Below are 20938 nucleotides of genomic sequence, written 5' to 3'. Positions count from 1 at the left end.
TTGATAATTTTTACGACAAAGAATTCGACTAGATATATTAATCTATGTTTTGTATTGTACACTTAATCCAATTGTTGTTTTTGGTATCGTTTTCTAACTCTTTGAAATAATTTTACCCCTATTTTGGTAAGTACAACATTCCGGTCTTCAGTACGCAGGCCCAAGAAGAGGAGACGCGGGAAAATCAGAAAATGTCCAAACTGTGAATTCCACGAATTTTTTTGATAAAAACCCACAAGTTTTAGACCAAGATGGGAATACAGGGTCTTCTACCGTTCCTGAAGGATGCCAGCACCCAGGTCAACGTGAAAATGTTGGCAGGTTACACGGTACATGTGGAAAATTTGGCGGGGGCTCGTGATATTTGGGTGGGGAGGGCGAACACAGACAAAATGTTCTGTCCATTCATTTCAATATTCTGTAAAAGGGAAATATAAGTTTATAAGATTGTAAGTCCAGATATAAAAGGTTATGTATCCATTTCGCTTAAACTGCAAAAGACAGGGTTTTTGTTTTGCATGGACAAATGTACAACATTCTGAGTATGTTACATAATGAGCAATTTGGTTTATGATAATGATAGGAATTTACATATTTTTCTTCCAACTTACTTTCTGGCAAATAATAACGGGTAAAATCTGTTTTTCGTGCTTTACGCATAATTCTCGTATGAATAATTTCGCAAACTTGTGACCATGTGGGGTTTACAAAATAAATATAAGGCACTTGTCCTGATGATGTAAACGTGTTGTTTTATTCCAGATCTAGAGTTGTTTCAGACAAAGTCTAGCCTCCGTAGTATATTTAACCGCTGCCTCGATCTTTTCCTTGTCAGCAAGTGAAAAGATTGATTCAGCGGTTACAACGGAGGATGGTAGCCACTAAACAAAGTCACCGCCAAGGCCCGGGTTCGATTCCCGGTGTGGGAACCAGTGAAACAAATCAAAGGAGCGAGTAGAAGCAAGTGATCCCAACAGAGATTCGAACCCACGCCGAAACCGGCGGCACAGATCACAGGCACACCGCCTTAACCACTAGGCTAAAAGGTCGCAACCAGTTAGACTGGTAAGTTGGAGGTGTTTGGACCCCCACTGTTACACTTGTAGATATCACAATTTTGTAGTGTGATGCACATGTACCTTTTTCTTTCTATTTCCAGGTTGCAATAGATGCCTACTGCTGGATTTACCGTGGAGCGTTCGCCTGCGCCATGGATCTCGCGAGGGGCGAGAAGTCGGACATGTACGTGAGGTTCGTTCTGAAGTACGTCAACATGCTGCTGTCCCACGGCATCAAACCCGTCATGGTGTTCGACGGGTGCAACCTCCCGTCCAAACAGGGCGTGGAGGACTCTCGCCGGGAGAGGAAACATCTGTACCTACAGAAGGGAAAACAGTTTCTCAGGGATGGCAACGCAGCTCAGGTACTAAATAAAAAGACTCTTTTTTTTTTTAACATCCATCGTTTTGGTAACCATCTGTCACCTTCCTCAGAGCACTTCTGACTGGTTCACATTGCACTGCAGCACAGGTGTCGCCACTTATACATGTGTTCCCAAACGCAAAGTATTTACATATTTACACTGTTATAGGGAATGGCATCCATGTGCACAAAATATGCGGTCCCAAATGTACTGGAGTGTAATACTAATACATATACTAGTACCTTACTTTCAAGCAAAAAAGTTTTTGTGACTTACCAATTGCAACCTAATGAAACTATTCACTGAGTACAGGTACTAGTTGTACAGATCTATGTTGTTTGTTTTTGTCGTTTGTATAACATAACGGTTCAACCAACTGAAGGTGAAACACAACAGCTTTATAAGTTATGATTAAAGCTTAGTGTAAGATTAGACTGATCAGTGTTCTCGCCAGGCCTTTTCAGCATAGGGGCCCCAGATGCTGTAATCTGAACCCCCGATGCTGTGATCTGGACCCCGATGCTGTGTTTCAACCAGCATAGGGGTGTTTCTTTCTGGGAAGAACCTTCATAAATCTTATAAAAAGTTCTTATTTGGCTTTAGAATGAGTCTGTGACAGAGGAAAAAACTTCAATTCACAAAATCTATCCCTCAAAATGCAGTAAATAGTGTTTTATTTGGTTACGAATTTCAAAATTTTGTGCGGGAAGATGCCAGATTCCCAACTGTTATCATGGCTTTGGTACTCCGCGAGTGACTTGCGCCGCGCAAAGTTGGCCTTCCGTACCTGACCCCTACATTGTGAAAAAATCCTGGTGAGAACACTGCTGATGATATGTAGGGTTGATCCAATTCCACTGGACTGAACCCTCTTTTCTTATAGGTTCTTTGACATGCTCAATATGTGTGCACATGTCTTGATACTAATAGGACCTGATGTAATAACTGCCCACATCTAAATTGAATTTGGATTCTATTTTACAAGAAGACTACACATGTAAAAATTGCATGTACTTGTACAGTAACCAATAGTATGTTATAGTTCACCTGGGAAGGCACTAGTAACATTATGTAGCAAATGTCTAAAAGTGCTCAAGTTGATATATTTTTGTTTAAACGTTGTTTCAACCATTGTTTGTCATTGTTTTTCAGGCCAGAGAGTGCTTCCAGAAGTGCATCAACGTGACACCAACAATGGCCCACGAGGTGATGGAGGCGTGTCGCGCCGTAGGCGTGGACTGTATCGTGGCTCCGTACGAGGCCGACGCCCAGCTGGCGTACCTGAACAAGTGTGGGATAGCTCAGGTATCTTTGTTATCTAACCATCAATCCATGTTTTTTTTACGATATATATATTATTGGTATAGAGGTTGCAATGTCACAGAATTGCTGAATCTGCTGGTACTAGTAGAGATCAGGGGTTCATCTAAATCAGGAAAGAGGGGTGCTGTGCCCTCTTATTTCAGCCCAGCGCCCCCTTACTAGTAAGCTTGTTGAATTAAGATTTCAGCTTAATATCCAGCCTACAGCCTTCACGCAGCAACTGATTCTTCCATAAATACATAGAATTTGCTCCCTTGCCTGTGTGTGCTCCCCCTTATTCAACTTTTGTAGAAAAACCCTAGGAGATGCTGCGATTGGATTCTGTAAATTTAAGGATACTCCTTTAAAGGACAGTCAGAACTTTTCAACTTTCATTCATGTCATTAGATCAATGAATTGACTCTACACATGTAGGATTATCAAATGGGAGACCCCCCTCACATATTTCTAGCATCCTGATTGTAGTCCCTGTGTACAGAGACATCGATCAGAATCTCTACCAGCCTAGTTGCTGATCGCAATCTTTAGCCTGTCATACATATAGAGTCGATTCCACATTACCGAGAGGGTGTTTGTTGTCTTTTGTTCTAACATTTGTAAAACCTTTGTAACAATCTAAGGGAGATAAGTGACTGTTTAGAACAATTTCCAACATTCATGTGATGTTCTAAATAGTTTCTGCTGTGTTCCAACATGTTAGACAAATTTCTAACATTGCACATGTTATTTGTATTATTTTCGAAACTGTTGGAAAATAGGTTGATCATTTGTTCCTACATGTTCCAACATCATAACAACATGGTATAACTGGGTCAGTGGGATGGGAACAGGGCAATTCACACATCCCTTCAAAGTATAGGGGATTAGGCCTGGGTGCCATGCATAGACACCTGAAGACAAAAGTCCAGACGTGAAATTTAAAAATATACAGAGGCAGACAATAGAGCGTGATTAGCACCTACTTTTATGGGGGCAATAACCCAAATCTACCATTTGAAAAATGATTCAAATTGTTCCAACATGTTCGAACAGTGAAACAATCACATAGATGTTTGAAAATTGTTCTAAATAAAGAGATATTTGTGCGATTACTTTCCAAATAGTTCGAACATATATAAGTAAGTTCAAACATGTTCAAACTTTCATTCTTGATTGTTTGAACAATTTAGAACTATTTTGACTGGAATAGTCTTTTATCTAAAATTGTTTGAACTCACTACTAGCAATATTACCTGAAAACCCTCTCGGTGACATGGAATTGACTCTACATAACATTTTGTCAGTTCAGATAGATGTTGAAGTTTTGCCCATCCGCTGCATTATTTTCCTTTAAGAACCAAGGATATAAATTTGTTACATTCGTGTATACTTGTTCATTGACAATCTGTGATTCGACCTGATGATGATAATGATTATACTTGTACAGATTGCAATGAAATACAAAATATACACATTGTGAAATTAGCACCTTCTGCATATTTACAAGCGGATTACCCTTTTTGCAAAGCTAAAATATTACTGTGTAATATTTATTGTAGATAACATGTTCATTATCTGCTCTTGTGACAGTGGGAATAATTTCTACCAAATGAAAACATGTTTCACATTTGTCTTCATCACCAGGCTGTGATCACCGAGGATTCGGATCTGCTGGCGTTCGGCTGTGATCGTGTGATCTTCAAACTGGATCTGAACGGCAACGGGGTGATGATCGAGAAACACCGCCTGTCTCAGTGTCTCAAGATCAAGGCACAGAACTTCACCTTCGACAAGTTTAGGTTAGACAAGATGCAAATTTACCGCTGATCATACAGATACAGAGTAGTAGTAAATAGTAGTATAGATTCTAGCTACAAGGTGGTCCTCTACTAGTATCATTGAAAACAGTAAATTTATCAATGGACATGTACTAGATACAAAATTTATAAGTTGAGTTCTTATGGTAACTGGCCTAGACACATTTTGTTATGCGTAAGGACTTTAATTAGGGGTTTATTACTTTTCAGGCTTTTTTATTTCAATCTTTTAAGTAAAGGATAATCACCTGGTCTGACCTTTTTGAAAATAGGTGAGACCAGATGATCATTATTTTTAAATTCTGGGTAGAGAGATTAAATCTTTATCATTAGGGTCTTGAGAGTTAACAGTAGCTTTTCCTGTTGTGGAGTTTTGTACCATAAAATTTGTATTGCTTTATTTTACAGGTACATGTGTATTCTGTGTGGTTGTGACTACCTCCCTTCATTACACGGTATCGGACCCGCCAAAGCAGCGAAACTTCTCTCCCTGACTAACCAATCAGACATGACGAAAGTTCTGCGTAAGATCGGCTCCTACCTGAAGTCTAGCATCGTGGCGCCAACAGAATACATAGACGGCTTCGTGAAGGCAGACAACACGTTTTTATACCAGCTGGCTTTCGATCCCGTGAAGAAAGAGCTTGTACCGCTACACGAGTATCCGCCAGGCGTAAGTGCAACGGACATGCCGTACGCAGGGGAGTATAAACCAAGGAAACTTGCCTTGGGTATGGCACTGGGTAACATAGACATCCATACAGGTAACACTGTAGGAGATTTCAACCCACTCACCTACAAACCACCCCCCTCTAGCACGTGGCAGGGCCCAAAAAATGTGACGGCAAGCACACCGCGACATAAGCTCTGTATGTGGCACCCAGACTACAAGATGGGACCAAAGTTTGGCACTCTCAATCTAAAAGAGGTGAAGACAGCATTTACAAAAGGAAAAGAAGTGACCGTCAAGGCACCAACGTTTCTTAAAAAGCCTGAAGCAAAACCAGTTGAGTCCACAGACGTATGTACCGACAGCGAACTGGCTGCTATGTACGGCTCACCACCAAACTCAGCAAAGAGAGAAGAGAAGAAAACTTGTGGGGCAGAGAAAGGTGGAAACTCTAAACTCAGGAAAAGGTTGGCTATTATCAAACCAAGTAGTTCTATGGACTCCTCCAGTGGGTCTATTGTCGTAAGCAGGCATTTCAAAAACTCCTATGAGCAAGCCGTGAAAGACCTTCAGAGCAAGAAGAACTCTGTAGAAAACACAGTTGAGAAGCAAGACACATTCCTTGATATGATTGACAACGACAGTTCATCAGAAGACCCTTCAAAGTCGGTAGATGTAGACATTTTAAGGGAAGAGAAAGAAGAGGACTCCAGTTTGGGACCGACAGTGCCATCTTGGAGGACAAAACTCCAGAGCTTCCAAAGACAGGGGAGCCAGAGTGACAACAGTGCAAAAGCAGAAAAGAGGAAAAGAGTTCTTTCAGAAAATGATGAAGAAAAGGAGACAGGTGGCCCTGAAGATGAGCCGAACATTGACACCTCAGAAGCATCTATCGACAGTAACTTGGTGAACACACTTACTAAATCCAGTGAGGAGAAACATTTGCTCAGAGAGGTGACACAAAAAGAAACTCCTAAGAATCCATTCAAAGTTGCTGCCCACAAACAAGGTAGTGCTTTCAGTTGGGCAAAATCGTCTGAGAAACAAATCACCCTCAAGTCTTCTGTATCAAGCCTTGGAAAGTTCAAGTACTCAGCTCTGTCTCAAGCTAAGAGGAAGAAGACGTCACAAGATGAGGTTAAGATCATAACAAGCTCACAAGAAGAGGTATACAGCACAACAAGCTCCCAGGAAGAGGTAAACGACACGACAAGCTCACAAGAAGAAGTAAACAACACAACAAACTCACAAGAAGAAGTAAACAACACAACAAGCTCACAAGAGTCTGTTGCTGGATTGTCAGAGGAAGAATCACCGGTTGGCTCGTTGAAACCTTTGAAAGTGGAACGGAGTATCAGTAGTTTTGATAACTGCTCTGTGTATTCCATGGATAACTTTACCCCAACAGATAGCCAAAACTCAGGTTTGATCAGCTTTTCACAAGGCTCACAATACTTCACCGCGTCGGAAGGGAATAACAGCCAAGTTTCCACAACTGAAATGTCGCAAACTTCAGAAGATGCAAGCAAAGAAGAGGTTGCTGAAATTAAAGTAGAACCACGACAGCCAAATTCTGGTAAAAGTGTGGAAAATGGAGTAAATGGTGAAGAAAACCCCATCCAAACTTTGATAAGGAAAAAAGAAAGTGTAAGAAGCCGTGATGTTTCAGAGCAAGTGTCGTCATACTTTGAGAAGTCAGCATTACCCAGCTTAAGTCAGACTGCCCCGGAACAGAGAGCTGTGGTGCAGGACATGGGAAGGAGAGCTATGAAGGACGGTGTTAGTACACCCAGGATGACGAAACCAAGCAGAGGTATGATTGGATAATTACTGTATGAGGATAATCAAATCAAATCTTTTATATGATGTAGAATTTGACAGATAGTGTCCAAAGCAATGTTACATTTTTAACCTTCTTCCTGCTGCCTAACTCTATAACCAATGCCAAATGGCTACTCTAGAGTGCTAAAAGTTAAACAAGTTTGAAGCAACTTAGTTTTGGTTAGACATCTTTAAATTCTACAACAAACGGTTAGAAAGGAATCTTTGCTGATTGTATGATTGTTTTCTATGTTTGTTTTTTACCTGCACTTCAGGTAAAACACGCCAGGTGGGGCTGTCTAGACGCTCCTGTCCCAGTCAGACCAAGAGGAAGGCCAACAATGAGAACAGCAGTACCCAGCCCAAAATCAGTAACTTCCTACATAGGTTTAACTTTGAAAAAGGTAGGAAATTCTCTTTTACCATGTCAGACATATGTTATCACGTACATTGTATTCTATGTAAAGTTTCTGGCGAGTTTATGAAAAAATAATTGATAAGCAAACTAACAAAAGTGAGCATTTTCATCCTACATCTCTGTGGTATGATATTTTTTTTTATTTACATAAGCACACATGTATCTACATCGATATGGTATTACTCCTGTCTCTTTAAATCTACCTAGTTAAGACATTTGAGATTTACAAATTCCCCTTCAACCACCTAAAACACTCATTGTCATCAAGTACTCTGTCCATCCTCACTAAAAAGCTTTTAAAGAACAGTTGCAGTGGAGAACAGTAGGTGTGACAGGCTGTTCAGTGTAATATAACCAGCTGCTGTTGCGTGCCTGCAAAGCTGGTGTGTTACGCCGAACGGCGGTTATACTGATTTAGATACAGATACACCTACATGAACAATACTCTATTGTCCATTTCTTTCCCTTGCATTCCTTTCACCAATGAATATTAAGTCAAAGTCTATAAATATTAAGGGAAATTCCACTTTTTTCTAGGGTCCAGCCAGAAGAAGAAAGAAGAACCTATCAGAAAACCGATGTCCCCATCCAAGGCCAACGTTGTGATAGACTGCACTCCGGAGACTGAACCCAGTATTGCAGTCAGTTTAAACGGAGCCAAAGTCAAGAGAAACATTTTTGATGAATAGTCTTTTAATTGTTCCTTTAAGTGCCTACATCTTTGCTCATATCTGATTAGAAAATGATTTTATTATTTGCTAAGGAGACTAAACCAATAAGTATTTTCAAATCATCTTAGCATTAGGAAATTGAAAGACAAGAAAACCAGATATGTTAATTTTCTTTAGTAGCATCTCGGGATATTTTGTGAAACATTGCCGGATACACATGTGGCAATATTTAGTGTCGCGATGAAGTTATTGTATATTTTTGATCATAAGCCAAGAATCTTGGTAGTAAAACATTACATTGTAAACTCTTTGCTTGTTAGAAAAATAAAGGACTATCTTCTGTACTGCCTTTTGTACTCTTATGATTTGCATCTACAGATTATTACATGTGGTGGAATTGTGGTCCGTTTTTAATCCACACATTTTGTGCTATAAGACATGGTAAGTACAGTCTAGTCCTGACACAATCTTTTCTTCTTACCTGAAAGCAGAACTAGCCCTTTATAATTGGAGATCACACTTTTCATTTTCTTACACCTTTAAAGCCACCATGATGGTTTAAATTAATTGCCACCAAACAAGAGCTTTTAAAAAAAGCTGGCGTTTCGGCTACGTTTATAAGTGTGAATTGTCTTTTCCCTTTACTTGAAGTAAAATCTGCCAGAGGAAGTCACTCAAGGGCTGTTCAGTCTATAAGAAAAATTGTCATTTTGGGAAATGAGTACTGTTTTAATAGAGAAAGGCAGATTGGGGAAAGCAATTTTGAAGTTACGTCACTTAACTTAAGTGCTTTTGAAAAAGCTGGTCTTGGCCTACAACTTGTGCTTATTTGTAAAATGTATAATAGGCTCATTATAAAAGCTATCAATGTAATTATGTACATGGCACGCAATAAAACATAAAATTTGAAAAAGCACCATTGAATCATCAGCACTATGGTAATTAAGTGAAATAGAAGTTCATAACAGCTAAGGTTCTATCTAAAATGACTACCAAATGTCAAACAAATCAACAGCTACCGTATTTCTTCTAATAAAGGACGCACCCCAAATAAAGTGCGCACCCCCGATTTGGGCTTCACCGCAACCCCAATCACGCCAGCTGAGATACTTCACAGAAAAACCTTAATAAAGTGCGCACCCCCCATCTGCCGCTGTCGCTCGGCGCGTCTCCAAGATGTGACCACGCCCCGGTATTCGGCACGCTATGAAGTCCTGGTGTCTTTCTTAATCGTTCCATTTTCAAGGAATTTTCGGGAAAACATTACCATTATTTGGGGTCAACACTTAACCCTCTACTCCGCTCAAATTTTGAGTAAAACGTTTTGAAGTTTAAACGTCACGCTGCTGAGAACCTCGCGCCAGGATATCTGACAAACTCCCTTGATATTGAAGGACCAGACGACGATCCGCTTGATTTCTACCGGGCTAGTCAAAGACAAACGTGTAAAACGCATTTTGAGATAAAAATAAAAGTTCGTCTCTCGGCATTTATGCCGCAAAATACAGCGTTGCATTGACGAAATCATTTCATTTTCGATCACCCGTCGCCATATTGTTCAAATCCTGCTGCCCCAAGATGCATTTCGCGTGTTACGTAATCATCATCACATGATCGCATTACGCGTCTCTGATTGGTTATTGCTGCAGCTGAAGGCGGGAATATTGCAGACGAAGTGCATCATGGGGCAGCAAAATCGCGGTCTAAGTTTTTTCTTTGTCTGAAATGTTACACATGAAAACGCAATAAAAACGCGGTTTTATCGACTACATAGCAACATTATGGTGAAGAAAATGTAAAACCAAAAGATGTTTTCGGGAAAGCATACATTTATTTGCCGATTGATGGTGGCTTTTGCGTAATTTTAGCGATCAATGAACCCGGAAGTGTGCCGAAAGCGGCGTGGGTTTTCGCGTTTTATCCGTCAAAACAAAAACAAAACTCCCGCTGAAGCGAACTCCCATATGAAAATTCCCATAGTTTTGTGCCGAGGGGCGCCACTTTCCACGTCCGTGTTGTCTGAATGAAGTCGATACTGAACAATGGAGCATTTGCTACTGTAACAAAGAATCGCTGTTTTGCAAACAACATCAAGAGCCTCTGTTTACATCGGGGATAGAAGTTTAGTGGCGAGTGTTTTGCAAGAATCATCTTACCGCGCATAGGAGCCGCTGCACGGTATTTTCCATTACAATGAACAGAAAAATTCGAATGCCGGGTTTGGAATCTATGAAGTCCTGTTCATAAGACAAAGGCCTTGTATATATTAAATGAATATTTAAAAATAACAAATATAAAATATTTCTTTATTTATTAATGAAATAAATGATATTCATAAATATGATATTGATAGATTAATATAATATCAATATATATTTTTGATATTCAATATCTAAAAAGAAAAAAAAAAATCCATGCACGGAGACGAACCCGGATCTTGTGGGTCCGAAGTGCTTGGCGTTGCCAGATCGGCCAAGCTGCGGTACGTAACTATTTACTCTGGACGTAATGCTATAACGTCACTACATGGTATCATTTATGCCGATTTTTGCTCGTTTTCTTGACGAAATCATTTTTTTTCTTCTGCAATCTTGTGGAATAGATGTAATATGGTCATTTTTCAGGATATCAAAGTCCGAAACCACAATGCAATGATATTTCCGAACAGTTGTAGCATTTACATGCGGTCGCCGTCCTGTGTCACATGCAAATCTGGCGTGCGTGCCTTTTCCTGCTCTCTTGCCATATAAGGCAACGGCTATACAAGGATTTGAGAACGTATTGCCATATAAGGTCTTATTGTGTGCGACACAGTGTTGAACCAAGCATGCATGCTTGAAGGTAAAAGCCAGGACATTGCGTTTCGGTGCGAAAGCACCGAAACGCAAAAAAGGGTGGCTTAGAGTAAGAGATAGATATAATATCCAGCCACTAAATAATCTATTTGCAGATAATTGTAGATATTGTGTGCTCATTTCGTTCCCGTAACTTCACAAAAGTACATTCAACTAACAGTCATCTTCAAGCTAGAAAGGAATATAAGATTGTCCTTTTTTCGAATTGTCGTTCTTGTCAGAAAAAGAATAGATTATATCTATACAGAAGAAAACACTTGGCAAACTCATGTATTTTGTGGTGTTTTCATAAACACAACTAACACGAGGGGTTGGTGGCGGTCTCACAGTGACACATATCTTTTCTGGTCAGTACTGCAGTATAGACTACCAGTCTCCAAGGGTCGCTGGGAAAATAGTAGAAATTGGCTAAATAGAGTCAAATGTTTGAAGGACTTTGAACTCGACTACGAAGATAAGGTCAAAGTGCCAATTTGACCTTATCTCCGTAGCCGACTCCCTTCAAACATTTGACTCTAATGCTTATCTCTATGACTCTATTTGGCCAATTTCTACTATTTTCCCAGCGACCCTTGGAGACTGGTAGAGTCTAACTTTAACCGCTAGGGGTCCCCACTGCCAGGTCAGTCAATTACACATGTTTAGGTATAGTTAAGATGCATCTTTCATTCTTTTACTTCATCCAGCGTCGTGATGAGTTCGTGGGAAGAAACAACAGACCCGTATAAATAGTCTCGTTTTTTTTTACCATGCAATCGCTGCCACCCAAAACGTAAATATAACTATTCAAAGTTACAAGACATAACAGATCTTTTTCTTTATTGCTTTAATCTTGTATCCCGAAGCGTTATCACTGAATGCCTCATTAACCTTGTTCCAAACGTGCCATGCGTCCGATAAAGTGTCGTTCTCTGCGAAGTATCCAGTAAAGAAGTCTCCAAAGTTGGTTTACTAGTATGTACCTAAAATACTATAGACAGGTGACACGAGACAGGAAACAGAGTTCTATAAACAAAACGGAATGTTATCTTCTCTTCTCTTCTGGCAAAAGGCAGGCGGGAGGACTTGTAAAAATACACAGGGATTCTCTTCCCTGGATCGGAGTATCTGAAATGTAACGATCGTCCGGTAAGCTATATGTCTTGCCAAATGCAGTTGAATGTTTTTCATATGAAGATGATTTACAGATAGAAGCAACCTTACAGATATATAATGTTGAAATATCACGTATACTAAAACAATTTGTACAGTGACCTGGATTACATTATTTCGTTTACTTACCTAATCTATTTGTTCAGTTTCCTTTCTTTCTCTAACATGTACATTAACACGAACTTATACATATATGTATATATATATTGAAAAATTTACGGAATTAAAACCTTTCCCTTAAATTCAAACACACATAAATACAGTTCTTTCTATGTCTTGTTCATCAAAATAACACTATATATTTCCACCTGTATGACCGTACATGCTAGAACCCAGTCGCCACTTCGCCTCTTCCTTTGTGCCTATAAACTCTATCTTTACAACCCTGTAGGATAAACACTTCTCCTGCCTGGTACATGTTGTATACATGACACTTCAGTCCTGGTAAGTTATTTACGAACATCAATTGAAACCTCCCAGAGCGCGCAACAAAACACTTCTTATGTATACCCCATCTAATGTGTTACACAATATCTCGCTGTAAGGGCGCTAGGGGGCGCGATTTACTTTTGCCAGGCGACCCTATCCAACGGACCGTAGTGATAGCAAAGTACACTTTAAAGATAATAATTTACATAACCAGTGCTTTTTTCATTGAATCTTCAACCTTTAGGAAATATTGTTGAAGAACTTAACGTATCATGTCTTTTCTTCTTCTAACCGTTGTCTGTTTCTTGTCGTGTAAGCGGTATCTATATGATGAGTTTGTACAAGATAAGATTGTCCTGGAAACACGTGTTTCAGACGTCTGTCTGCTGTCAAGCAAACAATCCTTTGTCCTCTTTAGTGCAGTGCCGCGGAGTCAGCACGAATTCTTTCTCCTTTGGTTTTTCTTGGCTGTCTTTAGTTGTAAGCTTGCGGAGTCTTTGTGTTTGTATTTCTTGAGTAGTCAGACTCGGACTCTCTCACCACATCTGGTAGTTCCTTAGACATGATACTGCAAACAAAGTTGAAAAATGTTGTAAAATTGAGCTAACATCGTCGATAGTCTTTTGACGTTTTCATACAAGCATTAAAACGTCTGCACTATCCGCAAATAAACTGATACAAGCTGTCTTATGCAGCCTTCTATTGTATTCATGGCATACATATACAATAGGGCTCGAGTAATGAACCATACATGTACAATCATATTCAGAAAAAAAAATTCTGGTTGGGACGGTTAGAATATATAGATCTATTCTGACGATATTCTTAAAATAAATACTCCCTAAACGAAATGTCTACACTCTGACTGGACCGTCCCTCAACGTACGATGGTTGGCGCTTTTTGCGTTATTTACTTTATCTGCTGTAAGACAATTTTCCAGCTTCTGAATGTCCGTACGTCCTCTTATACTCTTCCTGTAAATACTTTCCAAGAAAAAAAGCCAACGTGTATTTTATCGGCAACGGAAATTACTGCTAGTTATGTTATCAACCAATACCAAAAATTGTGTTGTTTTTCATATAACATCATACGAGTGTACATGTGCTGGGGAAATGAAGAAAGAATTGTGTTCTCGATAATTTGCTTCATACTCAAGTTTTCAGGCCGGTGATAGCATTTTCCACATTTCAATTTTAAAAAAAAGTATTCAGATTGCGTCATGTTTCTAGATCATAAAACACAAGTTTGACATGTTTTTACTATTCTATTCCAATAAATCACCATAAAGACAAAAGTTAACTAAAACACTCACATGTTGGTAGAGTTCTTCTTTTTGAAATCTGTCCGGGAAGACTTCGGATGTCTTCGGGTCGACTCGGATTTCAGCAGTCGGTTGAAAGAAACCCCGAATGCAGCGTCCATCAATCCTGTCATGGCGGACATCTTGACAAAAAAACTGTCAAATCTTCCTCACAAAAGTTGACCAATAATCCTCTTGGTGAATCCAAGGAAAGGACAAGATGTTGTACTTGTTCCGTTTTTCCTTAGTGTGAGGGGGAAGTCGTTGAAGTTCTTAGCGCTATAGCATACACCGATAACGCCCGTGGCTAAGAGTATCAATGCGCACTATCACACACTGTGACAGGTCCCAGCGCGGCAAGACTTATTTAGAGCAAGCGCGTCAGCGATAGACATTCATGAATAATGAGGGGCGCTTTTAAAAGCATTTTCCGCCCGGCTTAAAAGGAATTTTATGGCTTTCTCATTTGCTGTTGCTATCGTCAACCGACAGTGTGTAAACGCCCTCTGAGACAACACGTCCGGTACAACTGACTGGTACCCTTCTGTGTTTTCTGGCTCCTCCCACTCTATGACGACATCACTGTGTTCTCCCGTATTTCAGTTCCAGACAGGAAGTCGGTGTATGTACAGTTGAGGTTGGGTGTGAAGGAACAATGGCTTAATTGTTTGCTTATGCTTTCATGTCCTAGAATTGTTTCAGTACTGACGCATGTATGTGGACCTTACGTGTGTTACGTCAAACCTCCTTGGTTACGTACATTTGTGTGACCTAGTACTTTGTGATTTTATGGGTGTGGACTATTTATGATAGCGATACACTTGAACCTTTACCAAATACAGGTAACAAAACCAGCAAGATAGGGTTCAGGACATTCAACATGTAATAACCATTGCCTCTCATATTCATTGATGTAACTAGACCATGTTGTCTCTGTGTACTGTTACTTGGGTACACACTGTCCAGACGACACCGCGTACAATGGACGAATAGCCATGAAAAGAGTCAAAAGTGATATGTTTGACTAGGGGTTCAACGACCTCACGTTCAGGTGACCTGTCGTTGGGGTCTACTCTTGTATACTATTGTGTTATGTTCCGTTAGCGTTGTTATGCACAGCTGCTATACTGAAACGTCAGATAAATGAGCAAACTTTCCAAAAATGATATCTTGGTTCCTTAAAGGGTCAATGACCTCACGTTTGCGAGACCTGTCAATGAGAGCTAATCTCCAGGCAGACGTTGGAAGGCAAGATTCGTGAATTTTGTAGCTTTTTCTAGCATTTTGGAAAAAAAAAACAGTTGCCTTTCAGCATCTGCTTAGATATCTTATGAAAGGGTACAAAGGCAGAATGAAGTTGGCAGAAAAAGGGTGAGAAAGAGAAGCGAAACGTTGAGGGACGTCATCGGAAAAGGTTACCTGTGATAGATTCGCAGTTAATCGGATCAGAGCAGTGCAGGCACGCCAGCTAGCGGAATTTCTGTAAAGTGCAGACCCTTGAACGAAAAACATGGCGGATGCTGCTGCTGCTGCTCGGAGAGAGGCCAGGCGAAGGAAAATCCTGCAAAATTCAGAGGCCAGGCTGAAAAAGCTTGCCGGTATTGAGCATGAAAAGCAGGGTATGTGCTCTTATTGATGTACGGTGGAAACCGAAAATTGTTTTAGCCATTTTTGAGACAAATGCTACATGTTGTTTTTCGAAGCTGTGGGAGGGGGGCGTTGATAGCATGCCAACATGCCAACATATCTTCCATACAAGACGCACGTGAAGATATCGGAGCGATGTGTATGCGGATTATCTAGTCTACAAATAAACCCCCTCTTAACCTCTGCCAATAGCACTTTTAACAACACTTGTGTCCTCTTGAAATCATGTGCGATAATCAAATCATAGAAACATATAATTTGATGTAAACAAAGGCAGAAGTTGCAAATTATGTAACGTTGCCGTTACGCTATTGTAGTTTTATGGTCTGTTTTCGCTTCAGGTACCCACAATGAAGAAGCTAAGGAGAATGAATCTACTGCGATAAAAGACTCCCCAACAACTCTTCCTCAAGCATCAGTACAAAACACAAGGAACGAAGACATCGCAAAATTCAAATCTTCAACCAGAGAAGAGACCTACACAGAAGATGGATTTGTGAACAGAGTCACGGAAGAACTGACAGGAGATGAAGCGACGACACCCACAAGAGACAGCATTCGTAACGCTACAGAAAACACTGAACCAAAAAGCCAAGAAAGTCAAGAAAGCAACATTCCGGAGTTTTTGAATGGTGTGAATGTAGGGTTGTCGTCAGGTGCAGAGGGGAGGATACAGGAGGAGGATGTGAGCCTGACTGAGGAAGGATCTTGGCAAAGCCGAATGAAACACATGTTTCTTCTTGTGTTTGCTGTGCTGGTGAGATGTATACTGGCATGTGAAGAGATGCAAGTGTTTGTGATGAAGGTATGAGCACTCTCTGTTTCAAAATGCTCAAATTTATAAAGGTAACTTAAAGGCTATCCGTCAAATCTCCGAGCAGATCTACCTGGGCAAGACAGTATCCAAAAGGCTACACCCTATCCAATTTAGCCATTTTGATTACTCTCATCTCCCAAATAAACGTACCCCCCGGAATAAACATACCCCCTGGACAAATTTTCAAAATCTAATAAACATACCCCCCGGAATAAACGTACCCCCCCGAAAATTACCAAATTGACACGTTAACTGTGTCCATGCTACTTATCTGTCTTAGGGAAAGACAGGTAGGTTCTTTTTATTTACATATTCTATATAAGTATGTAAATAATGAACCAAATACATGTGTGTAACTGTAGATATCTTATTCAAATTATAATCATTTTCTCCACTTTTGGAAAAATTGGGCATAGGTTCCCCGCGGGGGCCAACGGTGCTTCAAATTCAACAAGTGAAAATGTACATGATACATGTATTTTCTACTTGGAACTTGAACCAAGTGAAAATTGTTGTATAAACTGGCATATCATTAATATGATTAAAACGAAAGTAGTTGCCAAACTTCTCAGTTCACTTGCATGGGCAATGTTCATCTTGTACAAATGTATCAACATTTAGAACTTGAACAGAAAATTACCATATCCTGAATATCCGATGAAAATACAAGTATTACGAATTTGTAAAAGCCATGTAGAAAAGGTTGAACTATGCCATGTATGATGTTACTAGTACTTTTTTCTTGCTCAACTTTCCATTTATCATGTATGCATTGCATATAGAAACATGGATTAATTTTGTAAACATTACTAGAAGTATATGCTTTCCACAAAATCACATTATTATAATGAACATTATCATATATTCTCCTTGATTGTGTTGTTGCAATACAAGTCATTTCAAATCCAAAAATTACCCTTGATGTATGCAGAAAAAATCTTTCATTGTGAGAAACGTAGTTGTCAACAAACTCATTGTTTAGATGTGAGAAATCTCAGGCTTGTTCTATTTTGTGCTCTCTCTTTCTGATTAAAAGTTCCTCGGTTACATCTAAAATATTGCCACAAACCACAGGGTTCTCATGTTACACATCAAAGCGCGAGTCAGACGGAGCGGCACCGAACACAGGAACACAGACAGTAAGGGGCGGGGCTAACAGAGAGCTACATGAAGTTCTGAGAATACTCAGCCAATTTGTTTTGTAGGGGAGTGATTTTTGTCAAAACATCGTAGGTGATAATTACTGAAAATAGATTGCAAATTAGTGTTGTTTATCAACTATTAAGTGGGAATTCACTTTGTTGAAATATCACACATTTCTGACAAAGACAAAAGAGTTTTATTGGAAGATCAAAAACACCTGTTTCCCCTTGGTAGAAGTGAGCTCTTCCGTCCGTGGGAAACCTCTAGTGGCGTGCGTTACTGTACTGTGGCGATTTTCCAAGGGCTGAATTTTCATGTTTGTGGTAGGAACCGTAGGATTTAAATGTTTTTGTAGATTTTAAAAGTATTATTCAGTTTTTAATGCTAAGACACTGTTATAATGTGGTGTTATTTTCATATTCTAAAAGTTTTGAGGAAAGGCTGTATTTCACGTGAGTAGACTTTACATGCGACTCAATCGTAACTTTCAAGCATTCACGGTGTTGATTACGTTGTTCTTTTGGCAATGTTTTTGTCTTTTTCGAGCGCAAATTTTGCGATCTCTATAAGAATTAAGATGGTCTAGAACGAAAAAAAGACTGTCAATGTTGTTTATATGAAAAATAGATTTCAAAACTTAAGTGTGGCGTCTTATTTTGTCTGAGATAACAACATTTACTTTGTAGCGAGATCGACTGACAATTGTTAGTACCGCCAGGATTTCACAAATGCCGGGTCATAGCAGCAGGGAAATCAACGCCGCTAGGCCGAAAAATAGCAAATTATGAGCAAAAATGTCGGGGAAATATGGGCAGGAAAACCCAACCTTTCGATTTTGATGGGATCCCTGGTTAGCAAAACTCTGATTTTCAAAAAATTAATAAACGTACTGTCCAAAATAAGAACGTACTGGGTGGATTTTGAGGCTGAAAAAAATAAACGTACCGGTACGTTTATTTGGGAGATGAGAAGTACTGTCTTGCCCTGGTAGATCTGCTTGGAAATTACTAACTATCTGCCACCCAATAGTTATGCAGATGTATCTATAGAGATGTCAAAATCAGAAGTTTTGCTGCAGTACCTTAGGAAGCCGCTACAGGGCCCAAATCCATCCTTTCCTATCATTTACGATTATATGCTCATATAAGCTATGATATGAAATAATGTCTTCATTTCTTCTTCTATCAGATAAGTGTTATATAACTTCTGCTATATATGTAATTCAGTATAATGATAATGAGAGTTGATGATTACCTATATTCTCCTTTATTACAGTCAGCAGTTATCCCCTTCCTCATGCTGCAGTGTGGTGTGGTGGGATTTGACATCTTGATCAGAAAGGTGAGTTCCACTGGCCCGGTACTTGTGCATATCAAGTTTAACTAATGTTTTAGCTTGCGCTACGCACTCCATTATGAATATTATCCTGCAGAAATCTTAGAACCGAAATACTAAGTTGCTGTCGTCTTACCCTCTGTTAGTCTGTATAATATTTTTTTAGTATAGATAGATATTTAAAAAAAATAGATATCTAAATGTGTTTCGATTTTCGTTTTTCTTTCTCAGGGCTCTCAGACAACGCATCCAACCATGTCTCTGCTCAGCACTGCTCTGGTCCTGACTGGTGTTTCCAAGACAAGCATTGCCATGGTAACCAAAACAACAACATACCTGACAGCCATACTGGCAGACTTTGCCTGGTACATGTTTGTATTCATTGTAACCCATAGTGTGTTGCAAACAATAGCTTAATCATAAGGGATAGAAAAATGAAAAAGTTGTGTACTACTAGTAAAGAAATTGACTTGCTGGTGAAAGTCCTTAACTAGAGTTATGTAGACATTTAACTAATGTATGGAGCGATTATGATTATATAAGTCAATCACCATAGAATGTACATTGTTGAAATGGAATGAAAGGCCATTTGTGATGGTAGACATTATTATTTATTATGCTATGGAACAACATTCTGAACTGTAACACAAATGATTTGGAAAGTTTTGAAGTTAGATTTAAGAAGAATTATCTTCCAGATTAGAAGTAGATTTATGGCTATACATGATGTGAAACTAGTTTCATCATATATAACACAACAAGACATTGCATATGTAAACTTGATGCTGCAATACAGAAAAGTTTAGAGTATATTGAAGTAATGTGCTTTATAATGGTATAAAATGGTAGCAATTTTTTTAGTTAATAATACAAATATGAACTCATGAATAAACAAAGGTTCAAACAAGTATATGTACTAGAGTCCTATAGACTAATGTTAAATTGGATGCACTCTTATAAATAGTTAATGGCCACTACTCACAACGAATGTATTGTATACATGTAAAATAATAATACTACCAACAATAGGGGTTGGGAAGGGATTTTCCAGATCTTTTTAGCCTTCATAGCAGCAGGCTCTTTCCCTGTCTATTTTAGGCTTCTTATATTATAAGTTGTTTTCTTTCTTATTGTCTACCAGCCATACATGAAGCCTGCTTTAATTGTATAAAGACTACAGTACTAATGTACATGTATTCATCATAATCATGAATTATGTATTATGTATTATCGGTTGCTTGATAGTTTTTACTACATCTCACATACCTCACAGAACTTTGCGCTTCATCACTTATATATACCTATATGAAAATTGTATATCCATATATGCTACATGTATATATGTACTTATGGTTACATGGTTTTGACGACATCGTTGAAACTATTCATGTATATTGACCATGCTGTAGTCAATACAAAGATGTTTTATGAAGTAGGTTATAATACATTGTACATCTTGTGCTGTTGATGATGCTATCTACATTGTAAATCATTGTATCAAATGTAAGGTAAGTTCACTAGGCAAAATATGCAATAAATAAAATGGTAATAATGCAATATGATATACTATTAAAAACTGAAATAAATTCATTAAAATGTTGCGATTTTTGCCTTTGTCTCTTACATTTAGAATTAGAATTAGACATTGTATCTTATTTGTCGTTTTTGGAACAAATAATTGCAATAATCATATGAGGGATCCAAAAAGGGAAGTACTGTTAGCACATCTTATTTCAGTAAAAGCTCCCCTGAAGTGTTTTGAAATCAATCATATCATACCATGTATTCTCAATTCATCGTTGCAAAGTCAGTAACACAGAACTTTGTGCTTCATCACTAAAATGGCCATTTTAGTTTGATCGATCACATCCTCTGGACATGATGTGATCGCGTGCGCATGCGCAAAGAAATCACGATGGTGACGAAAAAACTTAACACACAAAACAAAGTGTGATAAACACAAAAATCGTTATCCGTTATCATTGTTCCTTCATCAGGACGAAGGTTGTATTGTTTTACTTTAAGTAGACGGTGTGAGACGGCGTTGACGACATAAAGAAAACGAGAAAATAGAAAGCCCGACAAAAACGCCTAAAAACACGTCAAAAACCAGCCGGACCCATTCCTCTGCCTGGAG

At 39.0% G+C, this 20938-nt stretch overlaps 2 protein-coding genes and 1 long non-coding RNA gene across 3 annotated transcripts; 2 read left to right on the top strand and 1 right to left on the bottom strand.

Moving 5' to 3' along the window:
• The first annotated feature begins 146 nt into the window (after positions 1-146).
• LOC136448279 (exonuclease 1-like) lies at positions 147-8371 on the top strand. The gene is made up of 7 exons (XM_066447632.1): positions 147-329; positions 1160-1423; positions 2576-2728; positions 4370-4524; positions 4951-7025; positions 7309-7437; positions 7989-8371. Exons 1-7 carry the CDS (start codon positions 252-254, stop codon positions 8138-8140), a joined length of 3006 nt encoding a protein of 1001 aa, XP_066303729.1. The 5' UTR covers positions 147-251; the 3' UTR covers positions 8141-8371.
• A 3623-nt stretch (positions 8372-11994) lies between these two features.
• Positions 11995-14669, bottom strand: LOC136448491 (uncharacterized). Its single transcript, XR_010757889.1, has 2 exons — positions 13872-14669; positions 11995-13126 (listed from the first exon to the last, which is right to left on the bottom strand). It is a non-coding gene; the product is annotated as an uncharacterized lncRNA (long non-coding RNA).
• A 454-nt stretch (positions 14670-15123) lies between these two features.
• On the top strand, positions 15124-19699 carry LOC136448490 (guided entry of tail-anchored proteins factor CAMLG-like). Its single transcript, XM_066448064.1, has 4 exons — positions 15124-15478; positions 15848-16311; positions 18742-18807; positions 19033-19699. Exons 1-4 carry the CDS (start codon positions 15370-15372, stop codon positions 19216-19218), a joined length of 825 nt encoding a protein of 274 aa, XP_066304161.1. The 5' UTR covers positions 15124-15369; the 3' UTR covers positions 19219-19699.
• Positions 19700-20938: the final 1239 nt, after the last annotated feature.

This window comes from Branchiostoma lanceolatum, chromosome 14 (assembly GCF_035083965.1).
Source record: "Branchiostoma lanceolatum isolate klBraLanc5 chromosome 14, klBraLanc5.hap2, whole genome shotgun sequence".
NCBI lineage: Eukaryota > Metazoa > Chordata > Leptocardii > Amphioxiformes > Branchiostomatidae > Branchiostoma > Branchiostoma lanceolatum.
Note: the sequence above shows the minus strand (reverse complement) of the source record. Positions and strands in the feature narration are given on the sequence as shown.